The sequence below is a fragment of the Planococcus citri genome, chromosome 3, assembly GCF_950023065.1.
Source record: "Planococcus citri chromosome 3, ihPlaCitr1.1, whole genome shotgun sequence".
Taxonomy (NCBI): Eukaryota; Metazoa; Arthropoda; class Insecta; order Hemiptera; family Pseudococcidae; genus Planococcus; species Planococcus citri.
In genome coordinates, this window is record NC_088679.1 from 27,450,708 (window position 1) to 27,471,395 (window position 20,688).

The window sequence follows — 20,688 nt, forward strand, 5'->3', positions numbered from 1 at the left end:
TTGCTGAAAACTTGGGACTTCCATACGTTGGAAATATGCTCCCCTCCTTCCCATCATTCAAAAATCAAAAGTCACTCCTCACTTGAACATTTTATGATCAATTTTTGGTAATGAAGTAGCAATAGGATGCTAGACGAGAGGATTGCTCATTAGTTACGCCACACCAGTGTTAGCGTTTTCGTGAAACCTCTTCAATTCTTCATTATTTTACAACTAGGTATAACAAAAGATAAGATAATAATATTTATCATTGGAATTCGAGTAAAATTAAGAAAGAATTCACACCGTTTAAGCTGTAGGTAATAATTCATGAATACAATAATAACAACCGCGTACAAAAAAATATTTATTTAGGAGCGTACTTCAGTTTATTCTTATATTTTTTAGGATTAATTCCATACGCCTTTAAACGTTCGTCAGAAATTTCACAAGTATCGTTACGATCTTTTTTAAACTTCTGATCCTTCGACTTGGTTTTGTTTTTTTCACTATTAGATTTTGAATTGCCTTGTTGGAAAGATTTTTTAGGGATGTTGTCTTTTTTAGGAGATTTCTTGGTGGGAACATTACTGTCCTGTTTGAAAGATTTCTTTTTGGGAATATTGTCCTCATTGTCGGTTGCTTTACGTTTTCTATTGAATTTTTTATCGTTTTTCTCACTCGGCTTGGTAACATCGGACTGTTTTGACTGAACGACATCCTCGCTGTTAGAATCCATTTTCACTTTCTTCGATCGTCTTTTCTTCTTTTTCTTCTTCTTGGGAGCTTCTTCATTATTAGCGTTTGCTTGTTGAGTACCTTCTTCTGGTTTTCTGCAAAAAAGCAAGTAATACAAATGAGTAATATTTTATAGAAACTAATTTTTTATGCATAATTTGTGACATCTTACTCGGTAAAAAGACTTGGAAGAAGTTTTCGTTTCAAATTTTCATCACGAGCTTTCTTAGAATATACTTTCTGCTCGAATTTTTCAATATTTTCCGGTCGAATGGTATCGATTTTCTGCATGGAAACCCATTTATTCAACTCTTTATCATCAGCAGCTAAAATCTGAAAAAAAAAATACAAATCATTTTTTTCAACTGTTCAATACCATTTAATTGGAATAAAGTAATGATGCGAGTACCTCTTCAACAGATAAACCGAAACTATTGGCGGGAACTTTCCGGTATTTGAATCTACAAGGCATATCTCCTACAGTGTCTTCAAAATCTAAACCATAATATTCATCCAGATATTGCTCGAATGATTTTTCAGACGCATTGAACACAGCTTTTTCTTTACGAACAGCCTCCATAAGTTTGGATTTTTTGTGACCTTTACGACGAGCTGATCGAGTTTGCCTTTTGAATTTCGATTCTTCTACAGCGGTAGGGTCATAATCACAGTCCATCTGAAAATTTATTACATTGAAAGAATGTTTTTAGGGAAAACATGAGAAATATTGCTACGAGCTTACTATTATCTCTGAATCATCATTCTGAGATTCGTCTTCATTTGCAGCTGCGTCATCTTCTACAGGAAGTGCTTCATCATCATTGAAATTTTCTTCCTCTCCATCACCTTCTGAAAATCAATGATCTGTTTATAAATTTAGAATTTTTTGCGAGTTAAAATCAGTAGTTAATTTACCATCTTCGTAATCATACGAATCGGAATCGGAAAACTGAGGTTTTGTGTCGTTCATATCGTCCAACTCGTAAAATTCTTCATTGAACAATTTACCCATTGTTTTATCGTACTCATCTGGACTGAAATCTTTTTGTAGTTCTTCATCCTGATGAAATATAATTTTATATGAGAAATGTATAAAAGCACGTGAATTGTGAAATTAGGCAAAGTTACTTACGTTAAACCCTAATTCGTCATTCCCAGTAATTTCTTTCAATTTTTTAATTTTTTCTAATAATTCTTGTTTTTTCTGCTTCTTTAGTTTTTTAACTTCCAATCTTTTTTGGGCTAGTTCCTCTTCTTTTCGTTTTTTCAGCGCCTGTCTTTTTTCTTTACGTTTTTCATCTTTTCTTCGTAAAGAATTTTCTATCACTCTGGGATACGTTTTAATCTGTACAAGTAAGAAAAATTAAAATAATGTAAATACATAGTTACAACAGATTGAATTAGGAAACAAAATACCAACAAAGTTCTGATCTGGTTCTTCAAATCTGAAGTTGTACTTTTGCTCATATTCGTCGCATTCTTCGAGTTGTTTTTCTTCTTCAGAAAATGAAAGTTCCGACTCTGCTTCAGATTCTTGACCCGGTTCTAAATATCTATCAACAGAATTTCTTCGTAATTTCATTCTTCAGGAAAAATTTACCTCAATACAGATGTCACAACCAACTTTTTATTTAAAATATAATCCCTCAAAAATTGCTCTCCTTCGTTTAGCTTTGGATCTGTCCAGTAATCACGTAAATATTTCAAATCTCCTTCGGTTTCTTTATCTTCTAATTCAGTTTTTTGACCTTTCAGCCATTCGATGTAATCAGCTTCTTCTTTCGCCTGAATTCCAAATGATTAATGAATAACATACAACAAATATTAATCGTAAAAAAGAAATATCATACTTTTTCCTGCGAAGTTTTCTCTTTGACTTTCAAAAAACCAGCAGTTTCATTTTCACTATCGTTGGAATCGTCATCTTGTAGCATTTTTTTGAAACTTTCTTTCAAAATACGCTGTTCTTCGACGTAAGTAGGAGATTGAGCTCTCTCATTGGCAATTTCAACAGCCTTTTCATCATCTAAAACAAAATATAATTCGTGACTAAGCACTATGAAACACTCATATCAAGTGAAAAACAATTATTATTTCATTCACTCTGCAAGAAACAGGATTCATTGTAGAATACATACCGCTTTCTTCATCCGTCAAAATTCCATTCTTTTCAAGAATAATTTTCCGTTCATAATCCTTCAAGTAGAGATGTTCTTCTTTTGGAGCTGGCGGATGTCTCGAGGAAATTAGTTCATCTTTGAAAAATTTAACTTTATCGTCGTATATTTTGGGATCTTTCTTCTTTAGAGAAGATAAGGTTTTTAAAAATGTTTTCTCAATTTCATCAGTCCATTCCTAAATTTGAAAAAGACATGAATAAGTAAAAATAATTATGTAGACATTGATAATGATAAGAGATGTTAGTTGAGTTACTTCGTTTCATACCTTGGCATTCTCGTCTTCTTCTTCAGAGGAGGAGGATGTCTCTGTTGGCTTTTCTTCATCATTAAGATCTTCAGACATCTTTTTTTCAGCAATAATTTTAATAATTACTCGCAAAACTCATTATTAAACGAAAAATTCAAAAATGTCGTATGGCTATGTGATAAGCAATAAGCATTCAATGTTTTCATTTTGCACGTGCAAATACGTATGATTCTGTACGTTATTAGGGCTCACGTTATGTATGAGCAATTTCGTTCTTTTATGGTCGTTGGGTGGCGGCAAGTGGCGGCCGGTAGAGAGGTAGGTCGAAGGTGATTGACGAGCATAGAAATCGAATTTATTTTGACAATTAATATGAAAATTTTAAAGTTTGATGTCAAGAATTTAGATTATAGATTTCTGTAGAGTAGACCAAAACCTATCTCTGAAATGAGGGTCCCATGTGGCTAAGGTGGCTTCTACGAGTAATTCTAGACTGATGCTGAAGTCTGAACACAGAAAGTCAATGTCAATCCCAAAGCTCGACATGTAAAAAGGATAGACTAAAGCACAATTTTGTTTTTTCTTTGACAAGAAAGTATCAATTCCAAAATAATTACAACCTAAAAAATCTGCATAACATATGTATCTACCTAACAATAGGAACCTATCACCTGTTATCTTTCACCTGTTAGCATTTGCTAGGTATGTTCTGCAATCTTAAAACATCCTCAAATAATTTTATTCGGAAAAATAATTTTACACTTACTCAAATTTATCAACTAAATAATTTGAAAAGCTACGAAGAAAAATTTTAACTAAATTAATTCTACTATCTACTGCACGTTAAAGGTTGAAATTGGACATCTTCCTGCTCATATTGAGGATGCACTTCGGGATTAGATAACGAATTACTCGGTGCCTCTCTAGCTGGTTGTCGAAACGTAGGCTTTGCCTGTTCTGAAATTTCATTTATTACATCGTTCAGAGCGTTAAGGTTGGCAAAAAAGTCTCGTTTCAATTCCACATTCACTTCTGGGTTCTTCAACGTTTGTTTAACAACCTCCATGTTGATCACCGGTACATTAGTAAACGGTAAGGGAGCTTGATAAAATGGATCAGGTTGAGGTAAAGGTATATGAGAACTATCATCATAAAATGTATCCGAGGGCGGTTCATTTGTGTTCTCTTCAAGTAAAACGTTTTCTATAAACATTCGTATTTCAGTTTTTAGATTTTCTCGCAATGAACACATGAAATCGTCCAGTTTACGATAGTTATCTTCATACGATTGTTTCAGCTTCAATTTCATATTTTCGTAGAATTCATCGAAACTTCTTTCAATTTTATTGTAGATATCAAACAATACTCTTTTTGTATTGGGTGTCAAGTCATCAGGTAACGATAAAATTCTTGGGTTTGCTCGTACTTCTGGAAAACTTTGATCGATGGTTGATTCTAAATCTAAACAGGGAAGGTAGGGATTTAATTAATATTATAACTTTTCATTTAAGGAAGAATACAAATCTGAAATTACCATGATCCGTTACAACCGGTTGAATCCGACTTGTGTGAGGAGTGCTCTGTAAACAAAACCCGAAAAATTAAAAAATTTTAGCACAAAAACAGCTCTAGATATTTATATTTCAGAGCGAAAATTTATTAATAAACTAAGAAATTACGTGAGCTATAATAGGCATGTCTTTAAGACCAGTAACAATTTTTTCAATTTCATGCAATTTCTTCAAAAGGCAGCTGAATCCAAGTCTATGAAAATCAGTTGTTCTCGAGCCTGGAGCATTGCACAGCTGTAATATTTCTTTTCGAATATTGCTTATATTGTTCAAAGCGTCTTCCTCGTCATTACGTCGATTCATTACATTCCGGAAGATTGAACAACAACGATATCACATACCGACGTTCTGAAGCATTAATTCAAAAAATAATATTTTAGCGGTTTAAAAATAAGATACAAAAATTTTTTCACTTTTTTCGAACAAATTTTTGTTTACTTTCTGTTTTTAAATTTGAAATCTTCTCTTAGCAGCCGAATATTGATGGACAATTGAGATAAGAAAAAGGAATGAAGTGAAAAACTCAAAAATTATTTATTAATTAAAAATTTCTATACAACAGGGATTTACAAACAGAACAGATGAACAAAAACACGACAATTTTTAAAAATGATAAGTATCCTATAAGCCAGGCATAATGTAGGCGATATTATCAAGAATACTACTAAGGATTTCTTTCGAACATCCGTTCATTTCTTCTACTTGCTGGGTAAGACACAGTAATGGTCCTAAAGAACATAATAACGTATCCAAAAGCACTGAGAGACTTCCAGAGACAGCGATTTGACCCTTTAAACAAATTAATCGTGTTATAAGCAGCAAAAAATGACACCTAGTCGAAAATAAATGAAAAATTCACCTCATGCTCTTTTAATCGTTGACCAATAATGCTTAATGACTCTCCGAGTAATTTTAAATGAGCTGCTACATCGAGGGGTTGAGTGCTAACATTTTTCGTGACTGGCACTGGAAGCTCATGGGTGACAGGTCTAGAGAAAGTCACAGGAAATTAGATTTTTCAAAAAAGGAGTACAATTTCAACACGAATATTACTCACTTCACATCAATCGAAGAAGTCGGTCTTTGAGGCGTTGGTGCTGTGTTTACTTCAATTAAAGATGACATCGATTTTTTATCTTGAATAGATATTTTACCAGTAGAAGGAGGGGATTTTTTGTTGATGAATTTTTTTCGCAACGTGCTTTTGATTTGTAATTTCTGAGCATTCATGTCTTCTTTATTATCGGATTCCTTTGCCATCATGGCCATTCGTTTGGCTTTTTGTTTCCACATCTGCAAATACGAAGAAAAATAAATTAAAACAAAAATTCATCAAGAACCATTAAAAAAGTGTGACATCAGACTTACGTATTTATCTGTATATGGTACCGTAGCCCAAAGATCACTCAATCTAGTGCTAAGTTGAGAGAAATCTAAAATCAGAAACACATTATTATAAGATAAGCTACCTATACTCATAGAAGAATATCAGAAATATTATTAAAAATAAAATTTACCTATATTTGGATGAGACCTCATCAAGTCTGGTCTTACTTCTCTTGCCCATAACATGTATGCGGAAAATCGAGCTTTCTGTAAAATGAGTAATAAAAAACAATCAACTCAGTAGAAACTTGATCGTAATAAATAGATTACCATAACTTACCCCCTTATCTTTACGTCCAGCCTTGGTACTTCGCCCATTTTTCTTCTTCTTAGCGAATTTTTCCAACATGTAGAGAGATTTCTGAAAAGATTATATAGTTATAATTTATAACTAATTGTTTCTTTTCAATCAAAATGACCGCACGATTTTCAAGGTTTTAAATTTACCTGTGGTACACTAGGAGCTCCTGATGAAGCTGCACGAGAATATGAAATCTCCGTAGACGCGTTAGATGGCTCTGTGTCAATGGTCATCTTATCATCTATCATGTCATCATCCAGTTCGCTTCCTGTTCAATAATAAAATATAGTTTTAAAAACGAGTACGTCAGAAGTGATAATTAATTATTACATGATTCAAGCTGATTTTATCATTTTTAACCTGATGACTCAGCTGTTGAATCCTCGTAGGTTTCGGCTTCGGCGGTTGGATAAAAATTTCCTTCGTTTTCAGATTCAGATAAATTTTGATTATCATTGCTCGTCTGAGGAATTTGAAATATCAAACATGAAAAACAAATGTCGCAGAGGTAAGTATGTATGAATTAATTCTAAAATGATATTTACTTCGTTATCGCCGTAATCTAAACCAGAATCTTGTTTTTGTTCGGGTTGTCTCTTGAAATTAGGCGTGCGTTGAACATTACCTGAAAAATTAAAAATATATGTTTATCACGCGGTTTTGCAGTATACGTAAAATATAATTAATTTAGCAATGAATATCTCACTTGTGTCAGCCTTTCGCCTTGGCTTATCTTCTTCAGCCCCTGATTCATAATCGATAAGTTTTGACGACTTTTTTCGTACTCTTCCAGATCTACTGACTCCAGTGACTTCCAATTCATCTGAAAACAGTTAGAAGTAAGTTCTAGCATAGAGCATAGAGGTCACACTGAAGTCTGAACTTTGAAATTGAAAATACGAACAATGACACAAAGGGCCATTTTATAAATGTCATGTTACTGATGTTACTACTAAGAAATTTGCTCAGCTCAAATGAATTATTTTGAAGCTATTTTTTCAGACCTGATTGAAATTTGGAAACATGATTATTTTATTAAAATTGAGAGATTGGTTGGGTCGTTGGATTGGATCTAGAAGAAAAGAAGAACTATTCATTCGCTATTTTTAACTAAGATATGATATTTTTATTTTTTATTCGTTAATTCGTTTGCTCAGAAAATCGAAGAGAAATTCGCTACTTCGCTAAGCAATTTCTTGAAAAATAAATAAATCCCATTTTGGATTAGGGCACTACACCCTACACGTGCCCTATTTGGATTCGATTCGAATCGAACTTCGAATTGATTTTCATTTCCGTAATTACTGCGCAAATTACCAAAATTACCGCACATGCCATACCTACTCAACGAACCTACTTCCAAAAAACAAGGCATTGTGAAAATCGCGATACTCCCAAATCTTGCAAAAAAAAAAACACAAACACGTTTCCCCGCAATGTGCGAATTTTTACTGATAAAATTTCGAACTTTCGAAGAAAATGTAAGTTTTTGATGTAAAATACTAATTAACAAAGTTTTAAATCCTGCAGTCATCATGTTCCGTCGACAAGCCAGACTGAGACGAGAATATCTGTACAAAAAGTCGCAAGAAATCAAGGATAAAGCCATACAGAATAAAAAAGACAGGTTGAAAAAGAGTTTGGATGAAAACACTCGTATTCCAACAGAATTACAGAAGGATGCACTCAACCTACAAAAAAGACTGAAATGGCAAGATCTTGGACCAGAACTGGCAGAAGAAGGAGGCGCAAGTAAATCACACGAAGATGACGAATATCGATGGGCAGGTGTTGAAGATCCCAAAGTTATGATTACCACTTCAAGAGATCCTTCTTCCAAGTAATTCAATAATCTAATAATTCAAACCTTAAACCTAAACCAAATAAGTTATTCTAATTACGCTTTACATACTCAGGTTGAAGCAGTTCGTGAAAGAAATACGACTTATTATTCCAAATTCGCAACGAATGAATCGTGGTAACTACGAAATGAAACAGCTAGTGAATGCTTGTCGAGCCAACGATGTTACAGATTTCATAGTCGTTCACGAACATCGAGGAGTTCCTGATGGTCTAGTGATATCTCATTTACCTTACGGGCCTACTGCGTATTTTACTCTGTCTGACGTTGTAATGAGACATGATATCGAAAACATCGGCACTATGTCAGAGCAATACCCTCACTTGATATTTCACAATTTCAAATCAACATTGGGAGAACGTGTTATGAATATTTTAAAATACTTGTATCCAGTTCCAAAAGAGGATAGTAAACGAGTTATTTCATTCGCCAATCACGACGATTACATTTCTTTCCGACATCATGTTTATAAGAAGGTAATACAACATGCAAATAACATTGAATTATGCCATTTAAATAAACGATCACTAATATTGAGCTGTGTATTTTCAGGTAGATGGTAAAAACGTCGAATTGACCGAAGTAGGCCCTCGTTTTCAAATGAGATTATACGAAATTAAACTAGGCACGATTGATATTGCAGATGCATCCGATACAGAATGGGCACTTAGGCCTTACATGAATACCACGGTTAAGAGACGTTTTTTGTCTGATGACGACGGATGGGTCGTAGAAGAAGAAAAATTATAATTTGTATTTTGTAAAATAAAGTTGTTTTGTACCTAATTTGTGTTTCATTTTGAGTAAACCTAGCATATCGATCAACTGTCTGCTATTCATCAAGATTACGTGAGAGTGAATTTCATACGTTGAATTAGGCGTAATCGCACGAGAGATAATTACTGTTACATCGAAGCAATCATAACTTAATCAAGTTCTTGAGTATTCGACAGTTTTCTAGCCATTACATTATCTAGATAACATTGATAATATAGGTGAAACGTGAACTACGATAATTGTATCTTACTGTCTGGTTTAGGCGTCTTCGCTCCTTCGTCGGCGCTTTCGCTTGTTTTTGATTTCCTTTTGTAACTTCTTTTATACATGTTTTAACGAATGAAAGATGCTAATTATTTAATAATTCGCGGTACTCGAACTAATTTCAAAAAAACGAATGTTTTGAAGCAAATTTGTTTGAAAACGTAAACAAACGCCAAACTTTTTATGGACGAAATGTTATTTTGAACGTTACAATAGTCGTTATCAAAGGTGTGGTGAAAAATCGTTACTTCATTAGCTCAACATGATTTATTCGATGATTCAATTCACAGCGGAATTTTAAAAAAATGACCATCTTAAATCTCTACATGTAAATTATATCGATATTAATTACTCTTTTTCATCAAAAATATAATCTCGTACTCGTAAAAAGTAAAGCTCGTAAAAAGAAACCTACCCGACGAATACTCACCTCACCATGAAAATAGATCACTATAAATGTTTACAATAACGCGTAATTGCCTTATCACTCTTCGACAAGCCACTAAAATGGCTACACTGTTTCAAAAACTTTTGCGAGCGAAAAAAACCGGGAGAATCCGAAACGAAACCGAGGTGTAAAGTTCGGTCAAAGTTACGAATCGGGATGAACTTTTACTGCATCGATCGATATTTCGAATTAAATTTTCATTTCGTCGAATTTTCTCTTTATTTTGCGACTGTGGTAGTGAGAATCATTTGAATAATATGTCTTGAATCGCGATTTATTTTAAATTTATTTATTTATTAATAGCTCCTCCGACACCTACTTTAATATTTTTTTTATTTGGAATGGAAATTCCTTAAAGTTTAAGCTCATCATGGCTCACGAAATAAGCACTGGAAAATCTATCTGCATTTTGGGCACGGTGATTGCCTGTTTTGCTGTATTATGGCCCAATATATTTTACCCCATGCTCAAAGGCTCTGTGTCTGTCAGCTCAGATGGTAAGTTTTACTTTGAAATTTAATTAAATTCGTCTATCTAAACCTATAATTATTTTCACAATAGGATGTTGCGACGTTTTATTGGATAAGGATGTAAATGGTGTTAAACTAGTGAATGAGTTATGCACAATGGTATTGAAGTCGTCGGATAAGTACAGTAGTAATTTCTACTTTTCTGCAAATCGACTCAATAAGGATGCTGTTAAATTATGCCGAAATGTTGTACTGGAAACCTGTGATATCGACATCAATGTTTTATTAAAAGACATTATATCATTAGACGTGAAATATAAGAATGTTTTGGTCGATATCCGTACCTTTAATAAGTCACTTTGTTTGAAATATCATTTCGACGTGACTTTGGATCTTTTGGGTACTCCTCATAGAGTGAAGAAATACAATATCTCTACGCCTACAAGTAAGATTAACTGAAGACATTTTCAGACTGGTGTGTGATTTGAACTTTGAAGTGCTCTAATACTTTTTTTTTTCGAGTGTGCATTGTGTTACCTACTAATAAAATGCAAGCTTCTCGCTATAGATAGGTATGAGAATTAATATTTTTAAATTTTGTTTTTTTTGAAAGATTATTATCGCCAAGATCGCAAACCCAGAGCTAAACCTGAAGCTTTACATCCAGCTTTTAGGAAAACAACACCTCCCATTCGAAAGGAACGTATCGAAGAAGATATCATCTATCACGATGAAGATATTTCGCCTCCAATTACCACCATTCAACACGAAGCCATACCTGGCAAAAAAGTAAGCGTTTGGTTGGTATTATGAAATAAATTGGAATAAAAAACAAGGTGCGAAGTATTGTTCGATTCAACTTACAATTTTTATTTAAAATTAGACCGAAATAGAGTAGCTTATTTTATTTTATTTGGCAAAATTTTCTTATTGGAATTTTTCCAAGACTTATATTATCGCGAAGTATTTCCAACATATTTGCATTTGTACGACCTTGTCCCGCTCATGTTCACAAACAAGGTGCCGAATATTTATCATTACGATGTTTGATAGGAAATTTGCACATTTCCCCCCTGCCATGTCTATCATCCTTCCCTAGTCATCTTCTACGAGAAAAAAAACTTAATGGAAAAATATAGCAAAAATGGAGTAGTTAGGTAAAAGAAAAACAAACGAGAAAGAATGTTTATAAAAGTATAAAAATAAATAATTCGGTCATGTAGCAGGTATTCAATATGTGTTTATTTTCAGCCACCAGTACCAGGGATGCGACCAACCGTTGGTGGAAGCGGTTATGTTGCTCATCAAAAAGGAAGTGGAACAATGGGAATTCTAATGCCAATGTACACTATAGCAATAGTTGCCTTTTTCACTTACACTATTCTAAGGGTAAATAACAATTCTTTGCTCATTTCATTTCGTAAAATAGCAGGGATGGTAACCGGTATTCGTACCGGTAAAAATCCCGCTACCGTACCGCTATTTTTAGTAAAATTTGTACCAGTACCAAAATACCAGTACCGGAATTGTTTTCGGTACAATACCGTTATCAATACCGGTATGGAGCAATATTTTTAACAGTGTAATACCGGTATACCGGTATTGATACGCCGTTTTCGGTACATCATTGAAACCGGTACAATACCGGTACAGCCTGTTTTTCACAATTTCGAGTAAAAAAAAGTAAATTTTCAAAAAACGTCAAGACATGTTATAAAATGACCTCTACTTACGATCAGGGTTGTTGCGATTCGAATCGCGTAATGAATCGCTAATCTGCATTTGCGGCTCCCAAATTTTCAAGATTTTGCCAAATAAATGTGAAATTTCACAGTTGACTTCTTCAATTTTTCCCCTAATAGTCCGACATATGACAATAGGAGTAATTGCACTCCCCCTGCTGATCCTCCGGGACAACTTTTTTCTTACAGGGGACATCCCAAGGAACATTTTAAAGCAAACTTGCCAAAAAAAAGTTGGCCTTACTTACAAAATGGTGACCATTTTGATTGACAGGTCAGCCGAAATCGCAGATTTTGCGTTTCAACAAAGGACTTGCACAAACTTTTTCAAACCTTATAAAAGTAGATCGAAAGATCATGCAAAAATTTATCACCTGTCAAAATTTCAAGCGCTAAAGTGCGTTTTTTGATTTTTGGTGAATTTTTGAAAATCAAATTTTTAGGCCAAAAATGAGGAAAAAAATCAAAATTTTACCAAATTGACCAAGAAAACTAAAATTTGGGATATACCCTATTTTCGACATGCCAAATAAATTGGAAACGGTTTCAATACGTTTTGAGCAGTTCTGGAGCCTCCAGCAGATTTTTGAAGCTCGAAATTCTCACAAAATTCCATCGAATTAGAGTTGTAAAGCTAAAATGTATTCCAAAAACTAATTTCAATACGCTACAAAGTACTGCATGTGAATTTCAAGTCGTTTTGGAGCCTCCAGCGATTTTTTGAAAATTCCTGAAACCTCCAGCAGATTTTTTAAACTTTAAATTTTCACAAAATTTCATCAAATGGAGATGGAAAGCTAAAATTTACTGTACACTCCAATTTTAACACCCTCTGAAGACGACTTCAGGTGTGTTCAAGTAATTTTAGGCCCTCCAGCGACTTTTTTTGAAAATTACTGGAGCCTCCAGCAGATTTTTGAAACTTTAAAGTTTCACAAAATTTCATCAAATGGAGATGGAAAGTTGAAATTTACTCTACACTCCAATTTTAAATTTTTAACACACTCTGAGCTACTGTTAGGAAATTTCAATTTTTCAAAAAAACGACATACAACCTTTCAAAGAGTTGCGGAAGGCTCCAAAACGACTTGAAATTCACCATCAACCAACTTCGTAGCGTATTGAAATCAGTTTGTAGAATGAATTTCGACTGTCCATCTTGGTTTGATGAAATTTTGGGGAAATTTCAAGTTTCAAAAATCTACTGGAGGCTCCAATAATTTTCAAAAAATGCGTTGGAGGCTCTAAAATGACTTGAAATTCACCTGCAGTACTTCGTAGCGTATTGAAATTAGTTTTTAGAATACATTTCAGCTTTACAACTCCAATTTGATGGAATTTTGTGAGAATTTCGAGTTTCAAAAATCTGCTGGAGGCTCCAGAACTGCTCAAAACGTGTTGAAACCGTTTCCAATCGATTTGGCATGTCAAAAATAGGGTATATCCCAAATTTCAGCTTTCTTGGTCAATTTGGTAAAATTTTGATTTTTTTCCCCTCATTTTTGGCCTAAATTTGATTTTCAAAAATTCACCAAAAATCGAAAAACCCACTTTAGCGCTTGAAATTTTGACAAGTGATAAATTTTTGCATGATCTTTCGATCTACCTTTATAAAGTTTGAAAAAGTTATTGCAAGTCCTATGTTAAAACGCAAAATCTGCGATTTCGGCTGACCTGTCAATCAAAATGGCCGTTATTTTGTAAGTAAGACCAACTTTTTTTTGGCAAGTTTGCTTTAAAATGTTCCTTAGGATTAGGATGTCCTCTTTAAGAAAAAAGTTGTCGCGGAGGATCGACGGGGGGGGGGGGGGTGCAATTACTCCTATTGTCAAATGCCGGACTACAAGTAGTGTAGGTTTAAAACTAAAAAGTAAAGGGAATTTTTTTTCGTTGCTTTGCTCAATATTTGTCTGATTTCAAAATTTAAAAAAAAATGGGAACCGCAAATGAGAACCTAGAGTAGAACCGCGGTTCCTATGCATAAAGAACCGCAAACAAACGATTCTATTACAAAAATCATAGAATCGCAATTTGAGAACCGCGATTCTTTTAGCCTGAGAATCGCAACATCTCTGGTACCGATATACCGATATTATACCGGTATTATATCGGTATACCGGTATTATACCGGTATTGTACCGGTATACAAGTCTCATACCACTATAATACCGGTACAGATACCAATACCGCATTTTTTATTGGTACAGTACCAATATCTGTACCAGTACCATCCTTTTTTTTGGTACAGTACCAGTACCAGTACTGGTACCGTTATCATAACGGTTTCCATCACTGTAAAATAGTTTATGGTTTTGAACCATCACAGCTCATTTTTGACAATATTTAAAAATTCATCAATTTCCATACTCACCCTGGGTGAATATTGTTTAAGTCAATTCAAGTTTATTCACATCTTTAAACTATAGTCTACAATCCACGGAGCCAAAAGTATGTTAGAAATCGATTTTACTGAAATTTTTTGCTTACTAAAAAAATTATCCGGCAAAATGTAGAAGGGACCCGCGAAAACCCAAAACACATGATTTCAATTTTTCAAAATTGCACAATAGGGGGCTGGAGCCTCAAAGGGGTGTATTTATGAACGTGGGCGCTACCAAAAAAATGAAACGTAGTCGTGAAGGGTGTCACCGCCAGATACCAAATATGTGTTTTGTTCTGTTGGAAATTAGCACAAACGGATTTTATTGCACTTTAAATGCAGTTTTTATGCATTTTTGATGATTAAATCGTTCTGTAGTCATAAGTATGCGCGGCTACCGAAAAATTTTTGTGAAACTGGTTCGAAAAGATTATTTCCAACCGAACTGAAAAAAAACGGCTGAAAAATACCTGCACAATGACGAGTAATGGCGCAGAGAGGTGGTTGAGAGGTTACCCCCACCCCCACCCTGAAATTTAGTTTGACATTTTTCCCCCCGAAGTACTCGTGCGACCTATCAAAATGTATTAAAATTTCGCGTAGAATACGATTATACCATTATATTTTTAATTTCAACCCTTCTGTGCCTCTCTCCCCCGCCCTAAATTGTAGTTCGACAATTTTTTTTATGAATAATCCCATGCGACCTATCAAAATACATCAAAATTTTGCATAAAATCTGAATATACCACTAATTTTGAATTTTAACCCTTGTGTGCCCCCTCCCCCACCGTAAAGTGTACTTTGACACCTTTTTTGCGAATACTCGCATGCGACCCATCAAAATACACTAAAATTTTGCGTAGAATCCGAATATAACATCAGTTTTGAATTTTAACCCTTGTGTGCCCTTGCCCACCCTACAGTGCTCTTTGACAAGTTTTTTGTGAATACTCACGTGTGACCCATTAAAATGCACTAAAATTTCGCATAGAATCCGAATATGTCATTAATTTTCAATTTCTACTTTTTTGTGCCCCTCTCCTCATCCAATGTTGTTTTTAAGATGATAAATAAAATTTTAAAAGTTTATGACAAAATAAAAATGAAAATTGTGCAACCGAATAGGTACTTATTCTTACTAATTATTGTACAGTAACCAAATATTCTTACCATCTAGAAACTAAAATTTTCAAGGGAACCTCTTGAGGTGCCATACTCCGATTTGAACGGGACCGCGGTTTTCGGAAAGAGCATAGTGTAAAACCCCCAAAACCAAATTTTCAGCTGCCCAAGTTCATTTTTCGATTACCACTCTTGGGGTGTCACTCCCAAAATTGGCTCGAATGTAGATGAACTCGTTAAACAGATTGAGTATAATACACAACTCGATTTTGGCTGCCCAACTGCATATTCACGCCTTCTGGAGCAAATTCAAAATTCTGGAGAATTTGAAAAATCGCGCTGGAGGCTCCAGAATGGCTGGAAATTGTGAAATTTTGATTTGGGGGGTTAGTTACGGACAAAATACAGCGATTCGCGTGAATTTCAAAAATTTCCACACAAACGGGAAACTTTTGATTTTTTGGATTTTTCAATTTTGAAAAAATCTGGTCAAAAAGCCACTTCTGAAGTGTCACTCAAAATAGGCTCAAATGTGGATAAACTCGTTGAACAGGTCAAGTGTAATATACAACTCGATTTTTAGCTGTCCAACTTCATGTTCACGCCTTCTGGAGCAAATTCAAAATTCTAGAGAAATTGAAAAATCGCGCTGGAAGCTCCAGAATGGCTGGAAATGATGAAATTTGGATTTGGGTAATTAATATGTACTACTTTTGGGACTTATTTGGACCATTTTTATTGATCAAGTACGTACTTTTTCTAAAAAAAGCATAAATCGCCAAAAACATGTCAATTCTGAATTTTAAAAAATTTGCCAAAAAGCGAAAAATGAACTTGCGCAGCTGAAAATTTGGTTTTGGGGGTTTTAGACTATGCTCTTTCCAAAAATCGCGGTCCCGTTCAAATCGGAGAGTAACATCTCAAGAGGTTCCCTTGTTAGTCGAAATTACTGTCTGTGTAATCATCACTCATGGATTCTGTGTTTAAACATGACGTGCAATTACATAGAATACATTTATTGTCATTTTTTTTTACAAGAACAGCGATGGTTTCACGTTAAAGTAAGAATTAAAAAAGAAATTTGTCAAAGTACACTTTACGGTGGGGGAGGGGGCACACAAGGGTTAAAATTCAAAATTAGTGGTATATTCAGATTTTATGCAAAATTTTGATGCATTTTGATAGGTCGCATGGGATTATTCATAAAAAAAATTGTCGAACTACAATTTAGGGCGGGGGAGAGAGGCACAGAAGGGTTGAAATTAAAAATATAATGGTATAATCGTATTCTACGCGAAATTTTAATACATTTTGATAGGTCGCACGAGTACTTCGGGGGGAAAAATGTCAAACTAAATTTCAGGGTGGGGGTGGGGGTAACCTCTCAACCACCTCTCTGCGCCATTACTCGTCATTGTGCAGGTATTTTTCAGCCGTTTTTTTTCAGTTCGGTTGGAAATAATCTTTTCGAACCAGTTTCACAAAAATTTTTCGGTAGCCGCGCATACTTATGACTACAGAACGATTTAATCATCAAAAATGCATAAAAACTGCATTTAAAGTGCAATAAAATCCGTTTGTGCTAATTTCCAACAGAACAAAACACATATTTGGTATCTGGCGGTGACACCCTTCACGACTACGTTTCATTTTTTTGGTAGCGCCCACGTTCATAAATACACCCCTTTGAGGCTCCAGCCCCCTATTGTGCAATTTTGAAAAATTGAAATCATGTGTTTTGGGTTTTCGCGGGTCCCTTCTACATTTTGCCGGATAATTTTTTTAGTAAGCAAAAAAGTTCAGTAGGGTAACACTTTTACGTTCGTGGATTGTAGACTACTATATATTTACAGCTGCTGAGTAAGAAACAAGATGCTCAAAGTAATTTCACGCATGATCCAGACTTCTGCAAAAATGTTTTTAGTAGTAACGACCATCATGAAAAAATCAACTCCAATAATGTTGCGGATCCGGCTTCAAAATTAGGTAGGTAGGTATACAAAATAGAATCTTTGTTGATCCCCAGAGTCAGAATTGGTACCTATGTCCTGAAAATTTTCAAAAAAAAATAATCCAGATGTGAAAAAAAATAGATAGAGTCAGAGATTATTTGGTGCACCAATTTTCTCCTCCAAAATCAGACTTGCACTTAAAGACACTCCTTTCCCCCTCTTTTTAGAGTAAGAAAAAACAAAATTACTTTATTTTTTGACGAAGTATTCATTTCCGCATTTATTTTTTTCATCGCGATTCTGTGAAAGTAAAAATCATTTGTAGCCCCTTCAATTGCATGATAGGCAAAAAGGCATAATAGGTATAGTTTTGTTTTTTTTTTTCAAAGTACTACCAACCCCATGGTCAAAATTGGATTTTGGCTCTTGGAAGTCTTGGATTTTGAAAACGTATTTTACCCCTTCAATTTTCGAAATAGGCCACTTGTTTATCTTATGTTGTTTTAAAATTTTAAATATGAAATATTTCTTCATGCTCACGATATTGTCAGGATGGCAAGAGAAAGATATGAGTAAGTGTATCATGTATCATTATAAAATGACGATTATTTCCATACTTACTGGATAAATTTTGAATTAGAATGATTTATTATTAACACGATTGTGCACCAGCACAATATTTTATACTATTGAAATTACAAAACACCCTAGGCTTTTTACATTATTTCCAAAGAAAAGGAAATCTCCTCACGCGTAAAATAAAACAAGAAATGAAAACGTGAGCGGAAGTAACTGCACAAATGTACCTATTTAAAATTTACGTAATTTTAGGAGATATTGAAATAGATCATTTACGTAGAAGGTTGGCAGAAACAGAGGCTACTATGGATCGCATAGTTAAACAAATGAATTTGGTTTCTATGACATTAGCGAAGCCTCTAAATGAGGTGAGAGGGAATAAAGAGTAATGTTTTTTCGCTGTAATTTTTGACCAACGTTAAACGCGCACTATGCATGCCTTTGAAAGTCTTTTGATTTTTTTTTTCGTTTTTGTTACGCTTTTCATGTACTTTTGTGATACATTTTGCAACCTGTTTGTCGCTCTTTTTCATTTATTATTTTGATTTTTGTTTCCCATAGTTTTGGATAACGCTGTGTAAAATTAGGGGAAAATAAGTCTGATAGGAACTATAGGGGTATTTCTTGTATCTTCACAAATCGAAAATCAAAGCTATTTTTAAATGGTACTTAGTTGTATTTTATTAAGCTTTTTGTACGAATTGATACGTGAACTTGTGTTATTCGGGTTCAGTAGTGACAGCCCTGTCGAGTCTTCTGCAAGAAGTTAATCGTGACATCTTAGAAAGAGAGAAGAACGATAGTAAAGATGAGGCTGACCTAAAGCAGCCGACTGAGGTATTAAATTTGAAGTGGTTTAGCTTGCCTTCTTTCTAATTTGTGCTTTGTCGTTTTCGAGTAATTTTTCGTCTAGAGCTTGTTAATTAAAATTTCATTTGCGCGTTTGTATTTTACTTTCTTCTTTCAAAGATGTAATTTGGACTTTTATATACGAATAGATGACAGGAGTAGGGAGGTTGAAGATAGAAATGTAGGTTACTTCGTCTCAAATGTAGTCTTGAATAGGTAGGTAATGTTTTTGGAACTGCTGTAAATTATTGCTACCTATCTAAAAAATTTCTGTTATTGAAAAAAATTAGATTTGAACATTTTTCGAGTACTTATCTAATCTGTACGTTTTATTAAATCCTTATAGTGAGAAACATAAGGGGTTGAAAAAAAACTTAAAGTAGATGATGACGTTCTTTCTTTCGTACCTATCAACATTTTTTAGCGTCAGATTCCGTTAGAAATTCGTTTCCTTGCTGAATTTGTGGAAATGAGCGGAATTTCGTAGTTGCCTACTTGAACTCATTTCTTTCATCAACTCAAAGCGTAGCTAACCTTCAGTTCTATGGATTTCGCTATTTCTAGTGGCTTTTTGCAAATTATCACATTTTTTTAATCTGCGAAGCTTTTGTAGCTGCAGCAGTGCTTTATTAAAGTTTATTAAAGTATATTTCGTGTGATGTAGTATTTTTAATCAATGGAAATACGCCTTTATACTTTTTTTTTTTGGCGAAAATTTGTGATAAAAACATAAAATGTTTAAATTTTTGAAAGATGTGTTTCCTATACTTGAATGAAAAATCTAAAAGAATTTTGATCAGCTAATAAGTGATTTGTTGAATTTCACAGGAGGCGGTTTCCTCAAACGAAGCTAAAGATGTGATAAAGGAGAAGCAAGATGAACCTGTGACGAAAAAAATTGTTCAAGAAGAACAATCAGAAAAACCCGAGAAATTAAACGGCGTTATAAAAGTTGTCGGAATGGAACTGAACGAAAGCTGCGAAAACGGTCAACCGTGGAAACGATCAACAACTCCTCCTCACGTCAAACCAGCTCCTGTTCCTGAAATACCTCAAGAAATCTTGTTATCTGGAAATGTTCCAGTTAATTCTGAAATTCTGATCAGCGATGCTCGTACTGAAAACGTTGCCACCGAATCTTCCGTCATTTTAGAGAGTAAAGTTACTCTGAATGTCATTTCACCTGATATTGTAAGTGTAAAAGTTATTCAAGTGTCAAATTTGGGAAAGACTTGTACTCAAATTTTGATATATTTTTTTCAGGATAATGAAAAAGCGAATTTAAATCGCGAAAAGAATCATGTAAATAGTGATCACAAAACTCAGAATGGTACCGAAGACCATAATGGACGACATTCCTCACCAGAAGAAGAAGAAGAATATGAAGAAGAAATCATAGAAGTTGAAGAGGAAGAAACTGAAGAAGAGGAAGTAGAAGAAGTTGAAGAAGTGGAAGAAGAAGAAGATGAGGAAGAAGAAGTTGAGGAAGAAGAGGAGGAAGAGGTTGAAGAAGAAGAAGAAGAAGAGGAGGTAGAAATCGAAGTGGAAGAAGATGAAGAAGTAAGAGATGGTCTTGAAGTTGATTTTGATAATAATGAAATTGTTGCTGGTGGAAATGACCGGAACGTTATAGAATCAAAGGATGAGGAGCATACTGAACTATAATTTTTGACTTTAAATTGGTGTTACTTATTTTCATTTTTTTATTCGGTAAGGAGTTATTTTTATGGAAGTCAGCAAGCTTGGTTTTCATTTCAATATGTTTTGTTGTTGTTAGACCGTAGTTGTAAGTTGTTCGAAATAAATCGCAATTAAGCTTGTTTTTATTTTAATTAAAAT

General features: G+C 34.2%; 5 protein-coding genes across 12 annotated transcripts; 2 read left to right on the forward strand and 3 right to left on the reverse strand.

The window, feature by feature from the left end:
* Positions 1 to 333: 333 nt before the first annotated feature.
* Positions 334 to 3,346, reverse strand: LOC135839846 (protein KRI1 homolog). Of its 2 annotated transcripts, none has more exons than XM_065356074.1 (11): positions 3,163 to 3,346; positions 2,856 to 3,072; positions 2,568 to 2,743; positions 2,342 to 2,502; positions 2,138 to 2,270; positions 1,850 to 2,062; positions 1,633 to 1,777; positions 1,460 to 1,563; positions 1,127 to 1,393; positions 890 to 1,050; positions 334 to 812 (listed from the first exon to the last, which is right to left on the reverse strand). In XM_065356074.1, the coding sequence occupies exons 1-11, from the start codon at positions 3,238 to 3,240 to the stop codon at positions 347 to 349; spliced, it is 2,121 nt and encodes a 706-aa protein (XP_065212146.1). In that variant the 5' UTR covers positions 3,241 to 3,346; the 3' UTR covers positions 334 to 346. The 2 variants fall into 2 exon arrangements, with proteins under 2 accessions (XP_065212146.1, XP_065212145.1); XM_065356073.1 differs by having other exon boundaries at positions 1,460 to 1,566.
* A 515-nt stretch (positions 3,347 to 3,861) lies between these two features.
* Positions 3,862 to 5,192, reverse strand: LOC135839847 (uncharacterized). Its single transcript, XM_065356075.1, has 3 exons — positions 4,824 to 5,192; positions 4,679 to 4,724; positions 3,862 to 4,605 (listed from the first exon to the last, which is right to left on the reverse strand). The coding sequence occupies exons 1-3, from the start codon at positions 5,016 to 5,018 to the stop codon at positions 3,974 to 3,976; spliced, it is 873 nt and encodes a 290-aa protein (XP_065212147.1). The 5' UTR covers positions 5,019 to 5,192; the 3' UTR covers positions 3,862 to 3,973.
* Positions 5,193 to 5,230: 38 nt separating this feature from the next.
* On the reverse strand, positions 5,231 to 9,492 carry LOC135841773 (HMG box-containing protein 4). Of its 2 annotated transcripts, none has more exons than XM_065358948.1 (11): positions 9,291 to 9,492; positions 7,109 to 7,213; positions 6,948 to 7,027; positions 6,763 to 6,865; positions 6,549 to 6,670; positions 6,382 to 6,462; positions 6,233 to 6,308; positions 6,084 to 6,148; positions 5,773 to 6,008; positions 5,575 to 5,704; positions 5,231 to 5,504 (listed from the first exon to the last, which is right to left on the reverse strand). In XM_065358948.1, the coding sequence occupies exons 1-11, from the start codon at positions 9,367 to 9,369 to the stop codon at positions 5,337 to 5,339; spliced, it is 1,245 nt and encodes a 414-aa protein (XP_065215020.1). In that variant the 5' UTR covers positions 9,370 to 9,492; the 3' UTR covers positions 5,231 to 5,336. The 2 variants fall into 2 exon arrangements, with proteins under 2 accessions (XP_065215020.1, XP_065215019.1); XM_065358947.1 differs by having other exon boundaries at positions 7,109 to 7,225.
* Positions 7,807 to 9,049, forward strand: LOC135841775 (U3 small nucleolar ribonucleoprotein protein IMP4). The gene is made up of 3 exons (XM_065358950.1): positions 7,807 to 8,242; positions 8,319 to 8,739; positions 8,816 to 9,049. Exons 1-3 carry the CDS (start codon positions 7,938 to 7,940, stop codon positions 9,011 to 9,013), a joined length of 924 nt encoding a protein of 307 aa, XP_065215022.1. The 5' UTR covers positions 7,807 to 7,937; the 3' UTR covers positions 9,014 to 9,049.
* A 356-nt stretch (positions 9,493 to 9,848) lies between the features above and the next one.
* On the forward strand, positions 9,849 to 20,687 carry LOC135841772 (FK506-binding protein 5-like). Of its 6 annotated transcripts, none has more exons than XM_065358940.1 (9): positions 9,850 to 10,249; positions 10,314 to 10,667; positions 10,836 to 11,011; positions 11,474 to 11,611; positions 17,305 to 17,455; positions 17,973 to 17,993; positions 18,253 to 18,368; positions 19,678 to 20,040; positions 20,113 to 20,687. In XM_065358940.1, exons 1-9 carry the CDS (start codon positions 10,123 to 10,125, stop codon positions 20,512 to 20,514), a joined length of 1,848 nt encoding a protein of 615 aa, XP_065215012.1. In that variant the 5' UTR covers positions 9,850 to 10,122; the 3' UTR covers positions 20,515 to 20,687. The 6 variants fall into 6 exon arrangements, with proteins under 6 accessions (XP_065215018.1, XP_065215012.1, XP_065215013.1 ...); XM_065358941.1 differs by lacking the exon at positions 18,253 to 18,368 and adding an exon at positions 18,734 to 18,837; XM_065358943.1 differs by having other exon boundaries at positions 17,323 to 17,455.
* The last annotated feature ends 1 nt before the right edge of the window (position 20,688 follows it).